This window comes from Strix aluco, chromosome Z, assembly GCF_031877795.1.
Source record: "Strix aluco isolate bStrAlu1 chromosome Z, bStrAlu1.hap1, whole genome shotgun sequence".
NCBI classification, from domain to species: domain Eukaryota; kingdom Metazoa; phylum Chordata; class Aves; order Strigiformes; family Strigidae; genus Strix; species Strix aluco.
This window is the reverse complement of record NC_133971.1, coordinates 11,224,883-11,242,257: the sequence shown is the minus strand read 5'-3', so window position 1 is coordinate 11,242,257 and position 17,375 is coordinate 11,224,883. Positions and strand designations below refer to the sequence as shown.

Genomic DNA, 17,375 nt, shown 5'->3' with positions numbered 1-17,375 from the left:
GTTTAGAACATCAGAGGAGGTAATTCCTGATGGTTGGCTGTGACTTATTTACCTGTTGTTTCTCATCTAGAATGTAGGGCCACTACTGCAAAAAAGAACTTTCCTTGTTCTACTGGGAGTCAGCTTTACATGGTTTCATATGATCTATGCTGTCCTGTGGCAGAAACTGGCATTTGAGAGTAACTGAACAGTAGTACCAGCTTCTAGATAATATATAGCTGATGCATGTGTGTAAGCTAGTCTCTTGTACTCAAAACCTGTGTGGGAAGAATGAATGGCAGTGACCTTAGTATCCATATAATTAATTCTATATTTTTCTTTGGTAGTAAAGGTCGGGATATTCAGAGTAATGGGAGAGAATACTGCATATAGAATGAACTGGGAATAACATACAACAGTGAGACACGATGCCAGGCTGAATGACATGTGACCACTACTAAGCCTAGCCAGATCAAAGGTGGTTCCTGCAGAGCTACTCAAGAGTCTTTTAGTTCATTCCACAACTATGTGGATTATGGGAAAATTGATTGCTTTGGTGCAGTGCTGAACACAGTCCAGTGTTGTGCACTTATATTTATTGTACCGGGATAATTAGTTCCATGAGTTTAGATTTCTCTGCACGGTACATACAAATGCCTCTGCAGGAGTAAGTTCATGTGGAATCAGGCTTGATTTCTTGGCACTGCAGGCACTGGAGATTTTTAGCTTGACCCGCTGTAGCGTAAGTGCACAAGTATGTTGATCTTACCACTGTGACGAAGTAACAGGCCATTCTAGGGTATGCCTCAGAGATAAGCAATGTAGTAGTTATTAAACTAAGCTTAACAGTTGCTCAATGGCTCTTGCTTAGTATTGTCAGTGCTGACTTCAGGCCAACTCTATTTAAATAGTCTTTTGTGCTTTCTAGAAACCCAGGTAAGCAGGAAGACCTATTAGCCTAGGTGTAGTGCCAGATTGTTCTGATTTTCCTTGGGATAGAGCTAATTTTTTCTCCTTAGTAGCTAGAATACTTCTGGGTTTTGTATTAGCATGGGATTTGGTATGAGAACAACGTTGATAATATACTGATAGTTTTAGTTCTTGCTAAGAAGGGAGCACAGCCAGAACAACAGAGCCAAACTGACCAATGGACTATGCCATGTCATATAATGTCATGATCAGTATATAGATTAAAGGTTGTCTGGAAAGCTTACCCTCTCCCTCTTCCAGGGTTGTGGTTTTGAGATTTTTATCTCCTCTGGGATTGCTAGTCAGGAACAGGCTGTCCATCGGTCAGTGGGTGGTGAGCAGTTGTACTGTGCATTGCTCGCTTGTATATTTTATTATTACTGTTTTTATTACCATTATTATTTCAATTTTATTTTATTTCAATTAAGAAACTGTTACCTGAAACGACAAGTCTCCTTACCTTTACACCCCCAATTCTCTCCCCTATCCCCTGGGGTGGGCGAGGGTGAGTGAGCAGTTCTGGTGTTTGACTGCCAGACAGGTTTAAACCATGTCACAGATCTATACAGAAGATCTGTATCTGCATTTACACAGTTATACCCCTGCAATAGTTGTCTCACTGGAGGCCAGGACGCTTGAGAAAACAATGCAAAGTTAGGAGCTGAAGTGAAGAAATCTTGTGAGATCTTCACTAACTGCAGATAGAGCCAGTTGGACTATGCATGTGTACTGCATGTGACTGGGATGGAGTTAATTTTCTTCATAGTAGCTTGTGTGGTGCTGGTTTGGATTTGTGACTAGTCTTGATAACACACCAATGTTTTGGCTGTTGCTGAACAGTGCTTCTTTAGTGTCAAGGCATTCTCTGTTCCTCATTCTGCCCCCTCAGCAAATAGACTAGGGGTGGAAAACAGGTTGGGAATGACACAGCTGTGGGACACCTGACCTGAATTGACCGAAGGGATATTGATATCCATACCATACAAGGTCATGTGCAGCAATAAAACTGGGGGGGGACTTTTCCAGGGCTTGCCATTGCTTGGGGTCTGTATGGGCATCAGTCAGCCTGTGATGAGGGTCTCCTTCTGTGTCACTTGTTTTTCTTTTTTTTTTGTGAGTTGTTTCTTTCCCTTTTACTTATTAAAATGTCTTTCTTTCAATCCATGAGCTTTCTCACCTTTGCTGTTTGGATTCTGTCCCTCATTGCACTGTGGGGGGGAATGGGCAAGTAGCTGTGGTGGTGCTTAGCTGCCTAGGGTTAACCCACAATAGCATGGTACTTCTGAGTCTGGGAGAATGGATTTGGGCACTGAATCTGGATCCATGTGGATCCAGCTCAGGTATGAGTGGCCTAGCAGGTATGTGGAATGACCTGTATTGTTCAGAGCCTGGTCAGTTGAATCATATCCTGGAGCTGTCAAGATTGGCTCTGGTGTCCCTTCTTCCCGCCACTGTTAATGTATTATTAATTATGTTGAATTCTGTTATTATGCATAGCTGAGCTGAAAGTTTCATATTGTTTCTCTTTTATTTCTGAATGTAAAAATAATAAACTCTCAGTAACTCAGTTCACTGCTATCTGATGACTTCAGTATACATGAATTTCCAGTAATTTTGTAGCTGTAATTATTAGCTAATAATTATGAATTTTTTTGAACCGTATATGTGATTGTATTTTTCAGTAGATACATTTCTAAGAGTGAGATTCCACAAGCATAAGTGGTTTGTAGTGCTAGGCACTCTAAACATTAGAATTTTAAAATTTCAAGACATTAGTGCCTTTTATGCCTCAGACTGTCTTAACTTGATATATGCTACAGATACAATATTTTGAAAAGGTAAATAATCTGTAGTTTCTTGAAGTGAAGGCTCTTCAAAGTAATTAACATTGGTTGATTGAAAGTCGAGGCACTAAAACAACTAGTTCTTGAAAATTTCAGTATAAATTTAAAAAAAAAATGTTTAAACTGTGTTCTCAACTTGTCATTGAATATTAAGACAATTGTAAGATGATTATCAAGACTAACCAATTCAAATATTTTCCTTGATTTTTAGGAGCCATCCTTATGTACATAGATTCAGTGTGGAGACTGTTCAGTGGTATCCTCATGACACTGGCATGTTTACATCCAGCTCATTTGATAAGACCTTGAAAATATGGGATACAAATGTTTTACAAGTAAGAGGACTTTTACAGTTGCAGGCTTCTTTGTATACATCTTATTCCTCATCTGCAGGTCTCCTAGAGCTCTACAGGACCAAGCATCTAGGAGAATGAAAATCAGCTGGTAGAACTGTGGGTGCAGCAGCAGGGTGGTGTCGTTCTGGTATTCATGCATATCTTGGTCTGTTTCTGAAGACCTGAATATCTAAACTGTATGACAGCTTGGAACTCTTGGAACAATTCCCTTCTGCTTTTGCTGTGAATAGGAATACAGCTATTTGAATTTATGCTATGTAAACTTGTCAACTGAGGACTGGTCTGAAGTTCATTCTTGGGGATTGAGTGTAATGGTAGTGTACAGCAGGGCTGATTATTTTTAGTAACCAAAACCTAAATACGGCTTTTGAAGGACTGGTGGTCTTGGCATTCAGGCTCATTAGGTCCCAAATTCAGCTGTTGTAAGTACTATAGACATGATTTCTAAAAATCGATGGAGAATGAGAGAAGACATTAAGAAAATGCTAACCAAGGTAACTGGCGTTATTAAAATAAACAGGTACTATAGGATTTTAAGATGCTTTGACTTACTAATCCTCACATCTAATTGTTGAACTATGAATTCATGACTGCAGTTTGTCTTGTTTCCGGTATGCATGTATTAATGGATTCACACTGATGCTATTTGAATGTTGTTTCATGCACAGTGAAAGAATTTGAAAAAAAATAAGATGTTTGTCATCCTAGGGACACAATAAAGAACAAATTTTGACTTTTTGTGAGATGTGAAGCTGTATTTGCAGTTACTAAATCTTCTTATAAATGCAAAGTACAATTCCCTTTGTAAGCATCACTTAAGGCACAATGTGCATGTGAAGGGTATTGATTGATCTGTTCTGCCACCAAATGGTGTATTTGAACACACCAACAACCTAGTTTTAAGGAGTTTTTTAAATATACAGTGTTTTAGAATGAGATAACAGAAGCAATTGTGCCTGAAAGTAATTGTAGTGATTATTAAAGCAAATATTATATTTCAATAATTTGTCACACTCACAAGAGAGCTGCTAATTTTGTATGGGGTTGTTCCAGGGTTTTTTTTGAGGACTTCTATATGCGAGGTTTTTATATGCGATGTCTGTGAATGACAAGGGGCTTCAAAATTTAGTCTTACATACCTCTTTCCTATATCCATATTATAACCTTCTTGTTTCCTGTTTTTTCTTGCTAGCTTTTTAAATTTTTGGGGTTTTTCTAATAATTTCTATTCATGGTTCTGATTAGACAATTTTAATGATCTTTCTGATCTCTGACGTGGTTGTGCTAGTCTTGGAAACAGACTTTGCGACGTTTGTGTGATCTGGTTTCTAACAAGAAGAGCTATTGTTAGTATGTAAATACTAATATTTGTATTAGTCTCATTTGTGGCTGTTACTTGAAAAATACTTAATAATGAGGATTTACATTCTGATAACATACTTGCACTGTGATTCATTTAATCTTTTCATTATCAGCCTGCAGACACATTCAGCTTTGACGGAACAGTCTATAGTCATCACATGTCTCCAGTTGCTACAAAACATACTTTAATAGCAGGTATGTATGTATTTTTAAGAAATACCCTGTGTATTTTGGTCTTATAGTAAAAAGCACATAATACTCAGTAGGGTTTGTTCCTTTCTCTGTTGTATTTTTGCATAATTTATGTCATAAGGCACACTGTCATTGGTAAAATAAAATATTACTGGTTAGTCAGATTATGTCAATGAGAAGATCACATTTGTTCTGAAATAATGCATCAATTAATTCTCCTAGATAAAAACTTCTAGCTGTAATTAGATTACCTTTCACTACATGAGTTAGCATTTGATGTTGTTAGATCCAAACATAGAAAATTGTGTAAATAGGGGTGTGTGTGTATTGCTTACATGTACACAGTTTAAGTATGCTTAGAAAAAATATATTTTTAATTTTTAAGTTTCATAATACTGTCCTGTTTACCCTCAGTTTTTAGATTTTATTTGTTATATGGTAAATTTACTTAGACTAAAAATGTGAATCTATTGATGGAATCCATTGCTCTGACTAAATGAACTGTTATGCAGCTAATGTTTTTCTTCTAGTTCTTTGTCACTGCTAAGATCTTGTTTTCTCAGATGCTGGGTTTTTTTCTAGCTGTCTTTGTTTCTCTTACAGTTGGTACCAAAAGCCCCAAAGTACAGCTGTGTGACTTGAAGTCTGGATCCTGTTGTCACATTCTGCAGGGTACTTCTTAGTCTGAAACATGAATGTTAAACAGTAACTACTCTGAGTAAAACAAGTCCTGTAAAGAGACATATACAATGTAGTCTTTTAAGTAATATGATTAACTTATTTATTACCAGTTGTGAAAGTTACACAGTGGCAAAAGGTTCTTCTGGGTGTTAGTCTAGTGCTAATGAATTAGAGAATATAACTGTTAATGAATGAAGTTATTATGGCTATTTGGGCATTTTCATGATCTAATCAATAGTGATTAATATTTATTACATGGTCAAATGTAGGCATTGGTTTTGTGTTCATGGAAATTCAATATGGGGTTCTATTTGGTCTTTTTTTAAAGAAAAGACCAACCCCAAACCATTGAAAATCCCGAAACAAAAAAGCCTTCACACCTATGGAGGTGCTTGCATGTATTTGTTCACAAGTTTCTGTATAACAGGCAAGATATTACTTGCTATAGAAGGGTAGTATCTAATCTTTAGCATTTACCTAATTCAGTAAACGTAGGGGTTTATTGTTCCATAATCCATTAGTTTTTGCACTTACTGAGAATTTACCCTTAATGTCTTTTCTAATGTTTACTTTTTGGAGTATGAGTATATATACAAAAGCTCAAGTTAAGGCAAATACAAGGTAAATCTTCATGCTTCAAACCATCAGAACAAGAGCCAGATCTGATCTAGAAACTGTAGAGAAGTGTTAGCTCAGACACAGCAATGTGCAAATTCAGTTCTGTTTCTTCACTAGCAAACTCAAGTCTAAAAGCAGCTTCACCTTAGGTGCTTTTGTGTGATGTAGAGCTTAAGCCATTAAGTCCTTCTGGACAGAATTGTCCACAGTGGGCATCTCAATGTTCAGTTTCTAGAACTGAGAGCACCAGAGAGCGCAGACAGAAAATAGTTCTCTAGAGAATCAGTTTGGTTTCAGCAGGACTTCTTAATTTTGACACAAGAGTTAGTGGTTTCCAGGCACAAGCTGGTTGGATCTTTGTACACAGCCTGGTACAGTTAGCTGAAGTGCAGTATCAGAGGAAGAAGTGGAAGCAGATTGTGTACTCCACTAAACATAATCTAATCGTTCTTTACAGAACTTGAACCACTCAATAGTGTCTTGAATATAGGTATGAATATGTTTCACATAAGTAAACTCCAGCGGCTGAAATAGAGCTAAATGCTTGGCTGTAGTTTATTTAACGGATCCAGATAAATGTGTATCCTGTAGTATGTGTATTACGGAGATTTTTTCCATCATCCAGGGCCTCACAGCCTATTGATTACTTCAGGTAATGAAAAAACATCTACTAGAAGATGTACCAGAAACGAGGTGGTTCACCATGTAGCTCTAAACTGCATTAGCAAAAATGTATTTGTGTAACTTCATTTGTTTTTCAGCAATGTGTTTCTGTGATTACACAAAGTGTGATTGGAGTCTTTCCATATAGGACACCTTACACTTCCTATTGTCTGTATTGAACATTTTTTTTAAACTTTCCAAGTCTTAAAGTGTGTGTGTGTATATATATATATCTGTGTATTACTTGCCACTAAGCTGTGCTGGGTATAACATTGCTAAGACAATATTTATCTTAATATCTTAATATTTCAGACCTAATTAAGAGGGAAAAAAATCCCAAATTCAGGACAAGAGTATTTGAGGACAAGCTGAATAAAGTTTTAATTTTAAGTACATACGGTAAATATACTTTTTATTGGACATTTTAAAAGGATTTGAAGTAAAACAAATGGAAAGTCCCTTCTGTGTCTGAGAACACCAGTGCTAACACAAAATTTAGTAACAGTATTTAAAATAAACTCAGTAGCTGTCACTGCTATGTGTTTTGCATTGGTAAAACCGTCTTTGTTATCAAAAGTTACACACGTATAATACTCCATGTATCACTTTCAGCTCACTGTAATCTCACTCAAGCAAGAGGAAGAAAGAGAAATAAACTATAGCCCAAAATAATATATTTTCATGAAATTCAAATTCACATTACAATTTAGATTATTGTTCTGGATTGGTGGATCCTATAGGACTAAGTATTTGCTTTTATTTTTAGTTATTTACATAAAATGGTGTGTAGAAACTTTTTCATGTAATTTTTAGGTCATAAGCAAGAAGTACTGGCAGTGTCTTGGTCCCCACGTCATGAATATGTATTGGCAACAGCAAGGTAGGGATGTTGCTGGGCTGCTATATGCACTAAAAATGTCTGAAGGTAGAATTTTATATATTCATTATGCATGTGTGTTACAATTCAGATGCACTTTTAAAGTTAATCTTCATAATTTGCTTTAACCTATTCACAGTTTTGTAGATCTTGCCTAGAAAAACTCAGCCTGAAGAGCTATCCAAGTGATGTTTATTTTATAGGAAGATCATACAGAATTTTGAAATAGTGATTGCATTTGAAGGTATAGGAAAATGATAGATCAATATAGAGATACTTACTTCTTACTGTTTATTAGTGTGTGCACTGCTAATCTTGTTTATAACAAAATAAAACATGTTTAGCTCAAAGTACCATCCTGGTTAATCATGCTTAACTATATCAAAGAGCATAACTCAGCTTAGCTGACAGGTAGTAACTTTCTAAACTGCAGTAATTACTGAGTATGGATTATGTGCTGATACTCCCAGGCTTTTTTTTTCTATTCCAGCCATTTTCAGTCTAAAAAGTCCTCTTGGCTTTCCTATAACTTTTGCATATGTTAACTTTTGATTCTAACATTACATTTCTCAGTTTCATGGTTGGCATATTTTTTCTTCTGAATTGCAGAGAGGAATGACAGTTTTATAAGTTGAGAGTGAAATTCTAGTAACTTGATATCAGAATTGCATACCTTTTGGCTTCTGATGCCAAGCTTCTGAAAGGCTCAACATAGTGGGGGAATTTTCTAACAGTGTAACTTGTTTGTTTGCTTTAGTAAATGAAAAATTGTTTCCTTGTTTTTCCATCACAGAAATAGTAGTAAATTCTGTTTATTAAATATTGACTTATTGATGTCTCCCAAAACATTTTGCTTCAAAGTCGTATAACTGTAAACTGCATCTATGTGGTCATGTTGCCTTATGATAACTGCATGTTAAACATGTTTCTTATGGCTCCATTACTCAATTCAGTACTATAGTTGGACTATTAGTCCCTAATAACATAACTCGGTTTTGCCATTTGCTGAGACAGATATGGGCAAGAACTGGCAACACTGAGATAATGAAGAGGTAGTGAGGAGAAAATGACTGGTATTGCTAAAAAGAGGATCTGGACTAATCTTGAGTATCAGAAGAAGTGACTGTTTTCCAGGACAATTGTATGTTTGCTTGTGATCGTGTCAGGGGAAGGAAAATATATTTTGGGGGTTTGTGGCTTGCATGTGAAACATGTTATTTCAGATTTCTCTGTGATATTGAGCTCTTCCATAGTTTTGGCAGGAGACTGGAATGGTCAGAGAAGAGATGTGTGTTTTCTGTGTCTTTCACACACTTCAGTTCCAGGCACTAGAGAAGATGATAAACTCTTTCTTGCTCATTAGAATTGGCTAGAAAAGATTAGCCAATAGAAACTGTATCACCAAAAATGGACAACTGTAGGCTTTCATAATAAGGAAGCTGTTTCTATGACTTTGTTAAGAATATTTCAATGAACTACGTGCGGTTTATTGCTCACTTTACAGTCATCTCAAACATCAGCAATATGTCTGTCTTGTATCTCTTGGAGTATTGGTTTGCAGCAAAGTAATGTTCAGTTGGAATAACACTTGGAAGTTAATAGAATCAATCTGCAGCGGAGAGGAGCACAAAAGAACAAATCAGTCATTAGCTTTGTCAGATGCAGAACAGATAAGGAGTAACAATTGAGTTTGCTTTGATCAGTTGGTATATGTATACCATATATATTCCTGAGATTAATGCAGTGATGTAACTTGAGAACACACAGGAAAAAGCATGTAGTACTTCACTTAGAAGACTGCTTATCTAAGAAGCAGTTTGATTGGGTATATTTCCCAGCTGCAGATCAGAGATGCAGTTGTTTTTGTTTAGCTGGTGTGAAAAGTGATTTATGTTGTGGGCTTTTTTTTATAAAAGGCCAGTTAAGTTGCTGAGAACTGTCCAAAAAGTTTCAGTAAATAGATCTACACTGGTGATTCAGTGCATGGGAAGTGGTCTTATCTATGAATTTACCTCCTATCTACACCTGGGAGTCTTGTGGTGCACACAGAAGTACACTGCTGGAATACTGTAATGCTTAAACGGCACATCAAGGTGCCATACAAAGTGCACTGCCTGCAATGTTGCTGTCTAAGCATGCACCTAGTACCAACAATTATCACAGTTTTTCTTGCTGGCAAAGACAGTGTGAGCAAAGCATGAGCGTGCAGCCTGGGAACCAGAATGAATCACAGCAGCCTGAATCTTGGTCTTTCCTTCCTTGTGCCACACTGGTTATGTAGACAAAGCCAGTGAGTTCCTACAGAAGCAAGCTCTTAGTTTATCTCTGCCATAGCACTCTGTGAAGACCTATCCAGCCTACATGTATGTAGCCAACATCTGTACCAATCATACTATAGATCTGTGATAGCAAGAGCCCAAGTTTCCAGACAGCCATTATAAACAATACTGAAATCTGTAGCTACAGTTTAATCAGCATAAGAACTAGAAAGTGTCTTCCTAGTCTGTGCATGTATGCAAGGGTGTTATGTTGTAGACAGAGGCAGGTGTATTGTAGACAAAGACTCACTCTTAACTTTGCCTGTAGTATACAAGCTGTATCTATTAATACATGTAAATGAATGTCTGAAGTCTGTCTTTAAAATTTCATAAAATTGTATTGGCTTGAATGTGACTGCATGATGAGCAGTTCAGAGTAGTTGCTGGACCAGGGTGAGAGCCAGGTGGGTTGACTAAAGAGAGTTATTGAACCAGGGTGCACACAATTTCCCTAATGTATGCAAATCTGGTTTTCTTAGTGCTGACAGTAGAGTAAAATTATGGGATGTGAGGAGAGCATCTGGATGTCTGAGTACACTTGATCAGCACAATGGAGAAAAGTCCCAAGCATCTTCTGAGGCAGGTAATATGACTGGTGGTAATCCATATGTAACCCAAAGCATTCTTACAGTTCACAAATGTGTCCAATACTAAGACCAGCAAGAAAAGTAGTGATAATCGAGTTGTTATCTACTGTGTAACACAGGGCATAGAATTTTATTCTGTTACTTTTGTTACAGAGACAGTGTTTGTGGTTGGGGACCTCGTTTAGAGAGATCTCCTTGGCAGCAGTATCTGTTCTAAATGCTTTTCCTCCTAAAATGGAAATTTTGCCATCCGTTTTATGGGTGGAAGAATTAATTCCCACTGTAGAATAGGTTTCATATAAACAGCAATCACTTCAGACTTCATAAGCTGTTCTAGTAGTTAATTACCCTCCTTTAAAAACAAAGACAACATGAACAAAACCCACAAAAGCGCATTCCTTTTCCTGTTTAAATTAGTCTTGCTTCCAGTGCAAGCTTCTAGAATACTTTCTCATATGTGGTGCTGTAAAATCAATTATATTACTTTTATACTGCATTAGGTATACAACACAGTAAAAATTTATGTCTAATTTTACAGGAAGCTCAATTACACCCATTTCAGGACAGTCAAATGCATTAATGGTGCCTTGTATCAGTTATTAGCTACAACATTAACATTTTTAATGTATCTTCACATTTCCATACTAAAACACAAAAAAATCTAAATTAAAGGGAAGCTTCTGAATGTTGAATTATAGTGCATGAATTTTGGTCAATTCTGGACAAAAGATACTTAATTTTGGCAGGCCAGAAAAGTACTTGAACAGTTGCTGCTCTGAGGTAGAAATACATAGTATTTGGAATTGATTCATAAAATAGAAACTGTATATCATGGCTCTGAACAAAGGGATTTGCATAGCATAAATCATAGTGGTTAAAGCTAGAAGTCACTCTGACTTATTATGTGCAACTTAAATTGCACATAGGAAAACAGATGCAAATCTCTGAACGCAAACTAATTTTCCAAAATGTACAGTTAGAGGATGTGAAATAACAGTAAGTATCTCTTTTAATAACCATGTTCTCTACTATGTAAATTGTAATGTGGTAATATAGATGTTTGGTTTTGACAATTTTAAATTTCGATGAAATTCAAGAAATTACTGATGCTCTAGTTAAATCTAAGACTTACGGAAAAACATAATTTATCCAAATTTTTCTTCTACAAAAAAGCAATTCTGTGTAACTCCCAAGATAATTAGTGTCATTTTATACATTCCTTTGAATGACATGTCCTGTTCAAACACAACCACTTTCTTTTTTAACTTTCTTTCTGACAGATTCAAGATGATTTTTTGATAATTAATGGCAATCACGTAGACTAGGATATTAAATATATTGAAATATAGCTGAACTAAACCAAATGCAGCTAATGATATTTTATAAAATCTTTGTAAAACAAGATAACACTTTTTACCTAAGAGGTATGTCTAAGTCATGTGCTGCTGTATAATGCAGAGATACCTTATCCATTTTTCAGTGAGTTAATTTATGGGCACCATAATTAGGTTTGCTGTGGTAGCACTGAATGGCATTTTAGTTACTTTAACATACTTAATGTGCAGTATTGCAGGGTGAACTCAATGGAATTAATTATAGTTACTCTCTAAACCATATAGAATAGAATACTCAGTTGGAAGAGACCTACAGTGATCATCTAGTCCAACTGACTGACAACTTCAGGACTGACCAAAAGTTAAAGCATGTTATTAAGGGCATTGTCCGAATGCTTCTTCAACAGTGTCAGGCTTGGGGCATTGATCACCTCTCTAGGAAGCCTGTTCCAAGATTTGATCACCTTCTTGGTAAAGAAATGCTTCCTAATATCCAGTCTAAACCTCCACTGGTGCAGCTTTGAACCATTCCCACACATCCAATCAGTGGATACCCAGGAGAAGAGCTCAGCACCTCCCTCTCCCCTTCCCCTCCTCAGCAAGCTGTAGAGAGCAACAAGGTCACCCTTCAGCCTCCTTCTCTCCAAACTAGACAAACCCAGAGTCCTCAGCCACTCCTCACAGGACGTGCCTTCCAGCCCTTTCACCAGAGTTGTTGCCCTCCTCTGGCAACATTCAAGGACCTTCACATCCTTCTTAAACCCTGGGGCCCAGCACTGCCCACAGCACTCAAGGTGAGGCTGCACCAACACTGAATACAGCGGGATAATCCCCTCTTTTGACCGGCTGGTTACGCTGTGTTGGATGCACCCCAAGATGCCGTTTGCTCTCTTGGCTGCCAGGGCACACTGCTGACTCATGTTGAGCTTAGTGTCACACCAGCACCCCCAGATCCCTTTCTGCAGGGCTGCTCTCCAGCAGCTCCTCTCCCAGTTTATACCTGTGCCTGCCATTACTCCATCTTGGGTGCAGCGTCGGACATTTGGACTTGTTAAATGTCATCCCACTGATGACTGCCCAATGCTGCAATCTATCCAGATCTCTCTGCAAGGCCTCTTGTCCCTCAGAGAGTCAACAGCACCTTCCAGTTTGGTATCATCAGCAAACTTGCTCATGATGCATTCAGCTCCTGCATCCAGATCATAGATAAATATATTGAACAGGACTGGCCCTAGGATTGAGCCCTGAGGAACACCACTGGTGACCTGTTGCCAGCCAGATGCTTTTATAAGCCAAAAGTTAAATTATTAATTTACTGATATGTTATCATTTAAACAGCATTTTCTGTACTATACATTGAAATAAAATGTGTATAGAAATAGTAATTCTTCTGTAGAAATCTGAACCAGCTCTCTTTCCTGACAGCAAACACTGCTCATGATGGGAGAGTTAATGGTTTATGCTATACGAGTGATGGACTTTATCTGTTGACCGTTGGTACAGATCATCGGATGCGACTCTGGAACAGCTCCACTGGAGAAAACACATTAGTGAGTGTTCAAGGATCTTTGGTTATGCTTTTACTTGCACTTAGTTTTAGAAGAGTTATAATTGTGCAATTGTCATTACAACTTCGGATATTTATTCATTTTCATAAAAGATATACCTGCTTAATCTCATCATTAGAAGATCTTGTGAGCATTTTTTTCCAGATTTCTTATTTCTAGTTATTAAAAAAAGAGTATGAGGAAGCCTGGATCTACTTAAATGTTGAATATGTTAACTTTAAATTCATTAATTTGTGAGCGTATCTGAAAACGCTTCAGACAGTAATGAAAACCTTAATATGTAGTGACTGTTGGTAGAATATTTTTTTTTTAACTATTAGCTGTCAGCATGCTGTCCACAGGGCAGTTGTCCATACCTGAGAGTTTCACTGATTGACTGCCTGGCTTTCTTGCAACTTCCTTTGGTTTTGTGGAATCTCTCTTGTGGAGTTGTATAGCAGTGTTAAAAATATCTATCCCCCTACATTTGCATTACAAACAAAAGCGGGGAGCGGGGGGGTGATGAAATCTCTGCTGATGCTCCAGCCCTTTCTATGTCTTGTTTTTTGCTGAAGGTTCAGTAAAGAAAGTTGTTTCCTATGTTTATTTAGCCAGTTGTGATTCTGGTCTGTCATTGTTATCAGGAAAGGAAGAAATTTTACTCTACCTTAGAAATTTTAATTCTGCTACTGAGTTTCAGAATACAGCAGAAAGAATTCCTTCTAGACATGCAAATGAAAGGACTTTCTATCTCTATGCTCCCCATATTTGCCAGCTTGTTCTCAGCACTTCATATATAGGCATCTTTGTCTTTAAATCACCATCACCAAAGTAGATAATACAGTTTGTTCATTCTCATATCATCAGCTGGATCACTGGGTTTTGGGGTTTTTTGTGCCTGTTAGTTCATTCACTTGTTTCATCAGCTATCTTACAGTTTTCTTATTTGGTGTGGAATAGCTTGATCTTGTCTTGCTTTTTCAAGTCCAGAACTATATTGTCCAGAGTACTGTATTTTCACACACTGACCAGAGGTATTGCTTAAAATAATTTTAGGTACCAACTGACAAATAAATGCATGCACAGGTATTAAGAGTTCACACCATAGTCTCTTTATTTCCTCTACTAGCCAGTTGTTTTGATCTCCATAATTTTTTTCTATACTTTTTGAAAGGTAAAGAAATTAAGCCATGTATATGATTTTTTTTTGAGCAATTAGCCAAATTTGGGGCCTAGTGGATTGTTTTGCTTAGTAAGAGAAATGAGTGTTGGAGTCATGCACATCTTGTGTACATCCTTTATCATGAGAAGGAAGAGGAAGTCCTGATTCGCTGTGTATAGGAAGAATCAAACAGAAGGAAGCAGGTTTTCTGTTTGTGTGCTCAAAAGACAAAACCAGTTTTTAAGATCTTCAATTCTTGTTTTGTCAGCATCCTTCCCTTGCCATTGCTCCTCTATCAAGCAGGAACGTTTACACTGAACATATCCATATAATTTATTTTCCCCAGCCTCCACCCCTCCCTTTCATTGTACATGCCTTTGTTAGAAGCAGTGTTGTGGCTTGGGAATTGTTGCTGTTACAGCTCACATGCTGTGTAAAGGAGTTTGATTGCTCTTTATCAGCAGAGTAATATGCCTCTTAAAATGACTAGCGTTAACAAGACTTAACACAGTCAATACTTGCAAACACTGTTTTTACAAAATGAGCAGTATTATCCACAAAGGACATGACGTAAGCTCCACATAGCATAAAAGTATCCTCTCAATATGAAGGAATATAAACCTACTCTGTAAGCTAATCAAACTCTTTTCGTATACAATTTTATGATGATTGTGATATTTTCTCAGGACTTCTTTTTATTATGCTTTTGTTATGTGTGCTCTTTTTTATGAAAAAAGCATACTTTAAAAACAGCAACAAGTAGTCATCTTCCTTGCCTGGCTTATGCTGACTGATGCTTAAGTTTGCCTCAAACTTTGGACTCAGGCAATTGAAGCAGTATGGATCAAGTACCTGACAAAGCAGGACACTTGTACTGGAATATTTTTTTAACTATAGGCCATGAGGTTTAGGTAGGGAGCCTTAAAATTAAACCAGGGAGCTTTACTAACACTGTATGTATAAGTGAATCTGTGTTTCATCACAAATTAAGAGCATAGCTTGTAGGACAACACTATTTGAAAACAAAATATTTTATATATAATGCTATGTAGTATTATGGAAACTAATTTTAAAATACTATTATTTTTATTAGAAAAAAACTCTTTTAAATCATAAAATATATGTGTGAACTTCAGGTGTTTGTAGTGGGCTTCTCCCTGTTCATGAAAAAAAGTATGTTTTATTTGTCAACAGTCTAATGCATTGTTTTAATTATGTTTGTTTAACTGTAAGCTATACTGTTCTCATTAATATATTTCTGTATTTTCTCATTAATGCACTTCTGATGTCTGGTAGGACCTAATTAGACTGATGTATCCAGCTGGAATATTTCCTAGCATGTTTGGAAACTTTCCACTTTCAACCCTTGGTGATATTTTTATCTATGTAGGACTTGTCAAGAGCTTGAAACATGGAGACATTAATAAGCTATACTACCTACACCACTTTTATTTGCAAGGCTTCCCACACACCTCAGAAGCCAGGCCTTAGAAATGTAGCATTTACTTCTGTACCAGCTGCCCTTATAGGGAACGGTATTGAATATCTCAGTGGTGATTTACCTTTAGTCAAAAGATGGGCTTTTTTATCACCCTAACTATTCCATAATAACTTAGCAAGTTATTCTTTATTTGCTTCTTTCCTGAGTCTTTCTTCTAACCTCTTTACTTTACCCTTTACTTATGCCATCCTTCTGCTTGCCCTTCCATTCTTTTCATACTGCGTATTCATCTCCTACTTTTCTTTGTTACTCATGAGGGAACGATGCAGAATCTTTCCCTACATTGCAGATGTTTTTCCTCTGCTCCTTCTTGTCTGAGCAAGGGATGACTTGCTGTGAGAAATCCTTAGGGTTAGTTCGTGTGTTGTCTAGACTGATGCTTCTGTTCTTTGCCATCCTACTGCCATATACACTTGAGAAATGTAGTTTTCTGCAACACTAGTCAACTCTGGTAAACAAAAGGCACTTACAGGGTGGAAGGTATTGTAGGTCAATTTTTGTTCAATCTATGAGCTAAATTCTTGCAGTATTGGGACAGTGTTGGGATGTGTAACATCATCAGTGACATAAACAGTGCGATCAAGTGCAGCCTCAGCAAGTTTGCAGACAACACCAAGCTGAGTGGTGAGGTTGACACGCCTGAGGGATGGGATGCCATCCAGAGGGACCTGGACAGGCTGGAGAGGTGGGCCCATGCAGACCTCATGAAGTTCAACAAGGCCAAGTGCAAGGTCCTGCACCTGGGTTGGGGCAATCCCCAGCACAAATACAGGCTGGGCAATGAGTGGATTGAGAGCAGCCCTATGGAGAAGGACTTGGGGGCATTAGTGGATGGAAAACTGAACATGAGCTAGCATGTGCACTTGCAGTCCAGAAAGCCAACCATATCCTGGGCCACATCAAAAGAAGTGTGGCCAGCAGGCTGAGGGAGGTGATTTTGCCCCTCTTCTCTGGTAAGACCCCACCTGGAGTACTGCGTCCAGCTCTGCAGTCCTCAGCACAGGAAAAGCATGGGCCTGTTGGAGTAGGTCCAGAGGAGGGTCAGAAAGATGAGCATCTCTCCTGTGAGGACAGGCTGAAAGAGTTGGGGTTGTTCAGCATGGAGAACAGAAGGCTCTGGGGACATGTTTTTGCAGCCTTTCAATATTTAAAGGGAGCTTATAAGAAAGCTAGTGTCAGACTTTTGAGTAGGGCCCATTGTGATAGACAAGAGGTAATGGTTTTAAACAAGAGAATAGATTTAGACTGGATATAAGGAAGAAATTTTTTTCTTCCTTTGATGGTATTTTTCTTCCTCCTCTTCTTTTTGATGGGGGTGGTGAAACACTGGAACATGTTGCACAGGGGGGTGGTAGAAGCCCCATCCCTGGAAACATTCAGGATTA

At 37.6% G+C, this 17,375-nt stretch overlaps 1 protein-coding gene across 11 annotated transcripts in view; it reads left to right on the top strand.

The window, feature by feature from the left end:
• The window catches only part of ERCC8 (ERCC excision repair 8, CSA ubiquitin ligase complex subunit), a 50,462-nt gene that overhangs the window by 4,800 nt on the left and 28,287 nt on the right, over positions 1-17,375 (top strand). For all 11 annotated transcript variants that reach the window (XR_012621764.1, XR_012621763.1, XR_012621762.1 and 8 more), the window contains exons 4-9: positions 3,004-3,127; positions 4,624-4,705; positions 5,306-5,374; positions 7,478-7,544; positions 10,339-10,442; positions 13,206-13,330. Coding sequence is in view for 8 of the 11 variants with exons in the window: in XM_074813450.1 (XP_074669551.1) it covers positions 3,004-3,127; positions 4,624-4,705; positions 5,306-5,374; positions 7,478-7,544; positions 10,339-10,442; positions 13,206-13,330 (571 nt within the window). In the remaining 3 variants the exon portion in view is untranslated. The remainder of the gene's footprint in view (positions 1-3,003; positions 3,128-4,623; positions 4,706-5,305; positions 5,375-7,477; positions 7,545-10,338; positions 10,443-13,205; positions 13,331-17,375) is intronic.